The 9,563-nt window shown below is 41.1% G+C and overlaps 1 protein-coding gene across 1 annotated transcript in view; it reads right to left on the bottom strand.

Annotated features, from left to right (window-relative positions):
- F13A1 (coagulation factor XIII A chain) overlaps positions 1-8,850 on the bottom strand; it is a 149,958-nt gene extending 141,108 nt beyond the window's left edge. The window contains exon 1 of the mRNA XM_012804212.2: positions 8,700-8,850. Within this exon, the coding sequence (XP_012659666.1) occupies positions 8,700-8,829 (130 nt within the window). The 5' untranslated portion in view covers positions 8,830-8,850. The remainder of the gene's footprint in view (positions 1-8,699) is intronic.
- Positions 8,851-9,563: the final 713 nt, after the last annotated feature.

Here is a 9,563-nt window from a genome sequence, read left to right on the forward strand (position 1 = left end):
AAATACATCATAATGTCATTTCTACCAACAAAGGTTAAAATTCAATCCAGACCCTGCTGAAAGTCACTCATTCATGTTGCTATTTGGCGATATCTATTTGTGCAATTGTTTTCTTCTTTTTAGCTCAATTTTAAGAACTTACATGTATTCATATTAAGTTTCTTCTCATTGAATTTGGTTCATTGATCCATACTTTTAGAACCTAAGTGTGCATATAATATATTTGATGTTTTCCTTAGCTTTCTGTCCTCCAGGAATTTTATAAATAAACTATTTTATGTCACCACTCAAAACATGGATATAAATGTTGATGAGGCAACCACCTAATAAGTACAATCTAAGTAAAGGCACAGGGATAGATAATCAAAAGGGAACAGATAATTATGATACAGTGTAATAAATACTCTGATAAAGGGGGCATAGGGTATTTGGTGGGGGGTATCTGGAACAGCCCCTAAGCCATATTGGGGAGATTAAGGAAATGTGGTCAAAAGGGGAGTAAGTTGTCCCCATGGAAGGGGATGGGTAAGAATACTTCAGGCAGAAAGCAAGATCATTTCATTTTCTAAAACAAATAATATAATGCTATTTTTAAGCTCAAGATATTATCAATGTCTTGGATAGTCCTATCTTACTATTGATTTATATTAAGCATCTGGTGAAGCAATAAATACCCTTAAGAATACATTATAATGTCATTTCTAACAATAATGGTTAAAATTCAATCCAGACCCCACTGAAAGTCACTCATTCATGTTGTTTTAATGCCCAAAGACTGAGGCCAAGGAGTGAGTGGTGACTTAGAAATTAAAAGATGATTGGGTTGCTGGAGTGCAGCCGTGGGAGCTGCAGAGGAGGAATAGGGAGTTGCAGACTCATGCAAGCCTTGCAGACCATGTTAAGGAGTTTGGATTTTAATTGCACTGGGGGTCAATGAAGAACGTGAAACAGTAAACTGACCTGATTAGATGGACACTGTAAATGTAAGCTCCTTTTGGTAACAAAGAGGAAAAGGGGTCGATGAGGGCAGTGCTGGAGGCTGGAAGGCCAGCTCGGAGGCTGCTGCAGCCACCGGATGAGAGATATCTGCCTATAGGGAAGGTGGGTGCTGCTCCTCAAGCACTCCCAGAACTTGCCTCCTCTAGTCCTCCCCACCCACTCCCCCACGATAATGTGTTCTGAAATGAATACAATATTCTCTTACTACCTTAGCTTCCCAAGTAGTCAACCTACAGGGAAAAATAAAGCTGGAGAGGGAGAAATACTCAAGTAATTCTTTGGTGTCCACTTCTCAATTCTAGTTCTTATCATAAATGAAAACCTGGCTTTCTAGTTTTATTCCCCAGCCTAGTGAAACTGTTTAGTGTCTTGTGAGTCTGGTTAAAGTCAACCCATCCTTATATAGTGCACTGATAGTTTTGTGGGATATTGATAAGTATTGAGGAATAAGAACTCCATGGATAAAGTAGAGTGGGAAATGCTAGCCTAAACAAACTTGATTGGGATTCTTTACTGCAGCATTTAGGAAACACACTTCTATACGCTGATGTACGCTGGAAATCTTCTACAGGTGCAATGCTTTCCAAGCTTCTATGGCCATGGAAACACTTTCGTTGTTTCTTTTGGAGATCTGTTTTGCAGAATATAATACTTTGGGAAATGCTTCACTAATTATTAATTATGCAACCTCAGAAAATTTATTTAATATCTCTGAGCCTCAGTTTTCTTCTCTTTAATATGGGAATGAAGTACCTACCTCATAGAGCACTTGGCACCTAGTCAATTCTCAATAAATATTTATTGTTGTTGTTGTTGCTGCTGCTATTATTAAAAGAGGTAGAATAGTGGATACCTATGTGGACTCTAGAGTCAGACTTCTGGACCCAAATTCCAACTCCACCACTTTGTGACCTTGGTGAGTTGTGAAAACATCCTGTGCCTTAGTTTTCTCATCTGTAGAATGAGTGCTGGTGTGGGGATTAGAGGAAAAAAATGCACAAAGAGCTCTATCACAGGGCCTGGTGCCTGGTCAGTGGTCACAGTAATTATCCCAACAGATCCACACATTTAGACAGGCCCTGATAGTACATGAATTACGAAATCTGCTATTGGGTGGTACCTGTGGTATAAAGTATGAGGAGTAGGGTGCTGGCCCCATATACTGGAGTTGGTGGGTTCAAACCCAGCCCTAGCCAAAAAAAAAAAAAACAACCTGCAAAAACAAACAAATAAACAAACAAACAAAAAGTCTGCTATCTGAGAGGGCATGGTGGAAGGCTGGCATCTGAGCAGTGGGAGTCCACATGGAGAAGAATACTCCCTAGGGGTTCTAGAAGTGGGTTTCCAACCTGCCCAGGAGAACACCCCTTTACACACCCTGTCTTCTGAAAGGCCTGTGTTGCCTTTCCTAAATTTCTGCAGGTTGATGGAATCTTTTCCTCCTCTTGGTCCTCAGAATAATTTCTCTTATCATTAACCTCTTTGTGTTATCTTTATATAGGTGGTGTTTTAGAGAGGAGGTTGTAAGACCTTTGAGGATTAGACCATATCTTAATCATTACACCTGGGTCAATGTGCTAAATGCCATGGCAAACACACCACCTTTCATGTGAACAAAACCTTTACCTGAAAATTTGGAGTTGATTATTCACTTTGAAGTGAATGGCTGCATTTACTATAGGATTTACCATAAATGTCCTTTAAATGTCATTTATCAGACCACTTCATTCTTAAAATATGCCAGTTTCAGGACTATAATATATTGTTGGAGGTTGTGATGTAAAGATTTATAACACAAAGCCTCCAGATCAGCAGTTTTCTTTCATAGTGGAATAAAAATGCCACGTCTTCATATCCACTCATACTACTCACAAAAAATGATAAGTAACAAGGGTGCTAATAAATACCTTTGGGTATATAAAACTGAATCCAAAGCAAAACAACAACAAAACAAACTCAGGAGGTTATGGTTTTTTTTCATAGTGGACACAAGTATATCTATTATCTACATCCACAAAGAGTTTGTTTTAAAATAATGTAGTCTATATTGTTATACCTTTGACAACATTTAATTCTAAGCATGAAGTTTTTTAAAGTGTTGTTTTCTAAGTTATCTTTTCATTGGGTCTTATAATACCACTTCAACAAGTCAATGCCTCTAGGAAGAAAGAAAAAATAATCTCAGTAGTACTCAAAGAGAGGAAAAACTTAGGTAATGATGAGTAAAATTTCCCTCGTTAATCTCTTAAAAGGCCATCTTAAACTAATTTAAAATACTAAAGACATTACATTAAAAAATAGAACTTGGTGAAGATGTGGAAGATTAAGTGCTACACTGACAGACCAAGAGCTGAAAGAAATAGTCAAATGTTTAAGACATGTGGAAGCTTAATGGGTGAGTGGCTTATTCTTCACAAAGAGAAGGGAAAATGATAGCCATCCTGCCCTTTTCCCAATTTAATCTCCTAGTAGGTCAATGGATTTGCTAGGTTTTGGTAAAGGAAAAGAGGTTCCCCCAATGTCAATATTGAACAACATTTATTTCCATTGTTCATGGACAGTCCCCACAGACCAAGTTAAATATTCGGTTCTTATAATACCTGATAACAGCAAGAACTCTGGGATGGTTGTCATAAAATACGAGCACAAATAGAAGAACATCAGAGTTCATTCCGTTGTCCATTCTGCCTCGGAGTGCCCCTTCCCATGTAGTGGGTACTCAGCGAACATTGACTAAGTTGGCGTATTGATTTTTGCTTTGTTTGTTGGCTTACCAAGACATAGTTTAGACTGAAAGAGACTTCTCATCATCCAGGCTCCATCTGCTATAAACAGGAGATGAATCTGCTTCTCTCTGTCCAAGCCCAGCTTCTGGCAAAATGGAGCAGCTCATTGCTAAGCCCTCTCCTTGTTTGAAGAGATACTGTAGCTGGGAACTTGACAGATCCCTCTTTCAGTGTGACAGCCTTCAAAATGTCTACCTAACACAATTTAACCTAATCCCCCCAAACACTAGAAGATGGACTGTTAAGAAAAAAAAAATCTCTCCTTAGGAACAGCTGCCTCCCTGTCCTCCCACTCTTCCCCTAATATGAAAAAAAGTGGATTATTTTCTCCCAAAGTTGTAAAACATTCTTTGGAGAATGATTATACCTGTCACAGATGGAATCTTGAAATAAGTTAAATGTTTAGGTTCATATTCGAGGAATTCCCTGGTGAACTTAGTTCTCTGTGCAATTTTGGTAATATTATTTCTAAACTATAGAATAAATGCTATCCACGAGGAGCTAAGTCTGTTTATTGTGAAAAGCAAACAGGAAAAAGGGATCTTTCTCACATTTCTTTTGGATATCCAGAATGTTAAAGTCTCATTAATTAGAATGGTTAAAAACATTTTCCTAAGGGACTTATTTATTAAACTGTTGCTACTACAATGTCCAGTCCCCTATAATGTTGAAGAAATGCGCAGCTCCTCAGAGGAGGCTAGAACAAGAGAAATGAGACCTACTGCTTCTCCAGGGGCTAATATCCCTCTGGTCTAATTCCTCTTTTAACCTGGAATATCAGGACAGCTTCCAAATTTATTTCCTGCTTTCTATTTTCTCCTCACTACTTCGTAAAACCTGATTCTGATGAAGTAATTCTTCTATTTAGAGTCCATTGCATGCCCTTATTATCTACAGGATAAAAAGTATGGTTTTCAAGGCCTATTACAGTATGATCCCTGCCTCTTTTCCCAGGCTCCTCTATTCTCTTTTGTCCTCTAGTTAGGCCTTACTTGGCAGATGCTCTTCCCTCTAATTCAAATGCCCTTCCATGTGTTTGTATGTCAAGAACACTTCTGCCCAGCTTCTAAGATCCAGCTCAAATATCCTTTCACCATGAAGCCTTCCTCACCCTCTTCCCCAGTCCACCTCCCCAGGCATTCCTTTCTGTTATACACTGCAATTTACAGAAATCTCGGTCAGTCTTCGTCATCCTGACTTGCCGTTATCTTTCATTTGTTTCTTTTGTCTTCTAGACTGAGAGGTCAGGTCAGGGATGGACTGAGTCATCTTTGTGTGCCAGGGAGAGCCTGGAACAGCTCCTGACACATATATGACAATGTATATGACAATAAGTATAGGTTTTTCCATGAACTAAGTGAAAGAATGAACTTGTATTACTCAACACTTTCTTAACCACACATTGAATTCCTCTCTTATTCTCTGAATAACTTTGAAGGCAGAGAGGTTTACTTTGCACAAAGGAGAAGTTGGTCATTAACTGATTAATTGGTTGATTTAACAAGGAGTTAACAAGGAGGGAGGGGAAAGGCATAAGGCCTTCGCAGAAAGGCATAAGACTCCATTAGTCTGAAAACTACCAGATCCCACCTATCTTTTATTTCTGATATAGCCAGACCTGCTTTCCGGTGTGAATTCAATACACTGGACCTGTCAAATAAGTATTCCAATTGCTACTACAATTATTGCCTATTGTTAACAACACAGAGTCAAACCACCCCACGGCTATAGGGTGACCTCCTAGAACATTACTCTTGCTACACACAGCTCTCCAGATCAGGAAGGCTATGAAGAGATTTTTCAGAAACACCAACTGAGCATGGAGAATAATCTATTAGAAATCAATTCAAAATCAAATGTGAGGAGAACTTCTCCTGGCTATGACTAAGTTCAAAGGAAGGACATTCAGAATGCCTAAAATCACACTACAATGTTGAACACCACACTGGACTGGCTGGTCTCCCCTCTGGGATTCCAGTGTCACATTTGAATGTTGCAATTTTTCTTAAATATTGTGGTCTGTAGGGGAGGAAACTTACATGACTATATACATTTTGAAACACAGATTTTACTAAAATAATTTTTAACAGAATTTTTACCAAAACCATAACTTAAGGGTATTGCACACACTCAGTATACTAGTATAACATAATAACACCCAACATAAACAGTGATGGGCTAGACTCACTGCTATAGAGTTATTCAGAATGAAAAGCCTGGTATAGCCCTCCTTTTCCTCTCCTTGCCTCTCTGTGCTTCTAGGTCAGTTTCAAAGGGCAGATTGCTAAAGGGAAGTGACTCACTGAACAGAATGAAGAGAGAGAGTCTGACTTAGGGCCTGTGTTCCTGAAGCCAGTTTTCTCAGAAGTGATCCAAGAGATACAAGTCCTCTTAGAGGTCACTAGTGGCCACTGGATTAACTATAAAAAGATATTCTACAAATAATGACTTTGCCTTCCTAGGTTTAGTCCCTTTGTGGGTGACTTGAGGAAAACTTGATATAGTGCCAGAAAACCTGTTTTAGAATAATTAAATAGAAATCAGAAATGCAGAGGGTAACTAGAAGGTAGACCCCCTTGTTCAGATAGTCTGTACCCTGGTGTGTGTTTGTTTGTTTTTCCTGTCTTACACATCTGGGATTTTACTGTCATGATTCCTGAGTTCAGAAACCTTGTCCCCAGAGTACATGGCACTTAGTTCATCTGCATGAAAAATATTAAATGAATGCATATTTATGAAATCTGGAACTTGGTATTAATAATATTATAATGACTCTAGGGTTGATGAGGCATTCAGTTTGCAAGTGATTATATTTGCACATTTATTCTACAAATGGCCATTGGACACTCACACTCCCATGCCAGAGTTTCTAATGAATATCCCAGAGTGTCCCTTGGGTTGTGGACACATATGACTGCCAAATAAACAGTGACTGATTTTTCAAAATAATTTAGTAAAGCTATTCCTCACGTCTGCCTCCAGAAATAAACAGAAAGAGTGATTCCAGATTTTTTCTTAATTGACCTACCTACTCAAGTTCTCTGGCAGTTTTGATGTGTTACTGGCAACATTTTGTCCAGATTCATATTTGCAGGGGCTACGGGTTGTACATATTCCCCCTCAGAAATGAGTGTTCATGGGAATGTTTTCCTGACCTTTTTGGGGTACAGTAAGTTACACATTCCCAATCAATGAACACTTGTAGGTCATGTGTAGTGGGTCAGGTACCATCATAGACACTGTTCCCTGAACTCTTAGAACAACCTGGAAAGTCAGCATTGCTTCCTTTTTGCTTATGGGAAACCAGGATGGAAGCACCTCCACGGCCTGCCCTGGATCCCAAAGTGAGCAAGAAGTGGCAGATGAGGGACGGGAAGCCAGACCTCCTGCCTCCTGGACCAGGTTGTTTTTCACTTTGTGGGAGTCCACGTCCCCCCTAACCCCAGGGAGTTCCTTCTGCTCTTCCTGCCCACTTCCCCAGAACCTGGACTCCCTTCCAGAGGCTTGGAATTCTTTCTTACAGAGGATAATTTTGCTAGATGACCCGATACATCAAGGTGACCTGCCTGATAGTTTGGTGCCTGGAGGCTTTTCAATCTTATTTTCATTCTTAGAGAGAGAAAGAGAGAAGACCCCTAGACTGGGCAGAAAAGAATGAATATCGCCTGCTTGCCTTAGGCCTCCATTTCCTAACCTGGACATTGGTGGATTAGTAAGTCCTGATCAACTCCGTTCTGTGTCTGTCAGAGTGAGGCTCCTAGATGGGAAGAGAGTTCAGAACTTCCAGTTTGCCTTGGCCCCTCAAACTCTATGGCTTGACTGAAAATGTCTTTCTGTTCTGTGAGGCTCTCCCCAAACTTGGATGGTACCTGATGGATGGTACTGGAGACCTCTCTATTTTCACAGTTTGATAACAAATTGTCTAGACATGATAGTCAAACATGGAGTAGTCAAACCCATCTGCAGTTTCTGGGCATGTGTTTTTCCTTTGCTACCAGGAGGACTGTATCAGTCTGGGCTTTCAAGCACTGGTCTTCTTGGTCTTCTTTCAAGAAGGTGAGTTGACGACATGACCCCAGAATGCTTGTGCCCACCTACCCCAGCAAATGGGTGTTTAGAACCCCCCCCCCCACGTGAAACCCAGTACAGAGCATTCTTAGGAGCAAAATAGAATTTTGGTGCCTGAATGCTATTGACAAACAGGGCTCCCTGCTAGATGCCATTCAAGGACACAAGTCTGAATGTCCCTGCCGTATCCCAAGAGAATGGCTTCTGCATCACCAAACCAGCATTGGCACCTGGGCCTTGTCACAGCTGACAGGGCTGAGAGAGGTCAGCTGCTGGCTGCTGCACCCAGAGCAAGTTTCTTGGGTTTAGGCAGAGGCAAGAGGCAGGGAAAGCAGATTGCCTTGCCAGCTCACCAGGCTGCTCTGGAGAGAAATAGAGGGCTTCCATCTCTGTTACTGTCAGAGTCTGGCACCTCTCCCCGGCTCTGAAATTCACAGCGATGGATGGAGGAGGGAGGAGGGAGAAGGAAGGAGGTGCAAGCCAGACAATCAAAACAGCCACAATATTTTGGAAGTGGAATCTTCCAGCTAGAAAAAATTCTCCAAAGCATGAGACTAGGGCTGGAAGAGGCTCCAGCTAACCCAGCACCTGGTTTTATAGAGGAAATAGTTGATAGGTAGAAAGACCAAGTGACTTGCCGGAGGTTATAAGGTCAGTACGTGGCAGAACTGGGACAAAGATCTGGATCTCTGGTGCTTAGAGGGGTGTTTTTGAGTCTCTTCTCTATAGAACCAGAGAGTGGCAGGGGGCCTCCTTTTGTGGACACTCCAGTGGAGACAGAGGATGCTCCCCTGTAGGGAAGGGAGGCCAGGGCCACTGTGCCTGGACCTGGCAGTGTGCTCTTACCTTCCGGGTTGAAACCCCGGGGCGTCAGGCCCTGCAGCTCCACCGTAGGGAGGTCATCTTCCTCAGCATTGGAGTTGTTGGGTGGCACTGCTCTCCTGCCCCCAAAAGTGGCCGTGGAGGTTTCTGACATTCTCAGCTTTATCAAGTCCTGGGGGTGGAAAAACAAACACCAGAAAAGGCAAGTGAGGTCAATTACATTTGAGACAAGGATTTCAAAATAGAGAAACAGACATATCTGTGTGTGATAGCACTCGAGCAACACATTTTGAGTTTCACATAAATAAAAACTGAGAAGCGGAAGCAAAGATTAGTCTAATGATGGAATACAATTCCCCAAGGAGCTCGAAGAGATTTTTGCCTGTGTCAAACATATGGAAAGCAAGAGTTTATTTGAAGAAATGGAAAATCTTAAAGATTTTGAAAAGGAAGATTCCCCCCACCCCTGTACCTTGAAAGGTAACTTCTTTGTAAGGAATGTTTACTGCCATATGCATGCACGGTGCCTCTGCTCAGGTCACAGAAATGTATGCAATTATAAGTTGCTTGTAGAAGAAAATCATACAACATGCCCAGATAAGTGTTTTCTAAAATATTTGTATTTTTAATTGTGTTTAATCAACACTTATTAAAGGCTTCAACCTGCCAAGTTGTGATCCAGGTACTTGAGATACCCTGGAAAACAAAATAGGATTTCTGCCTTGAGACCTTACAGTCTGGTCGAGTAAAGGCAGAACTCACCAAGACTCATGAATAAATCCAGTTGAGGGTGAGGAGGTGGGAATGCTTTGGAAACAGAACCACATGGAAGAGGATAAGGAAATGGACCAGGTTGGGTAGGGGGCACAGAGGCCCAGTGCAGTTTTA

Source organism: Otolemur garnettii, unplaced genomic scaffold (genome assembly GCF_000181295.1).
Source record: "Otolemur garnettii isolate 467f Iridium unplaced genomic scaffold, OtoGar3 scaffold00026, whole genome shotgun sequence".
In the NCBI taxonomy this organism is placed as follows: Eukaryota; Metazoa; Chordata; class Mammalia; order Primates; family Galagidae; genus Otolemur; species Otolemur garnettii.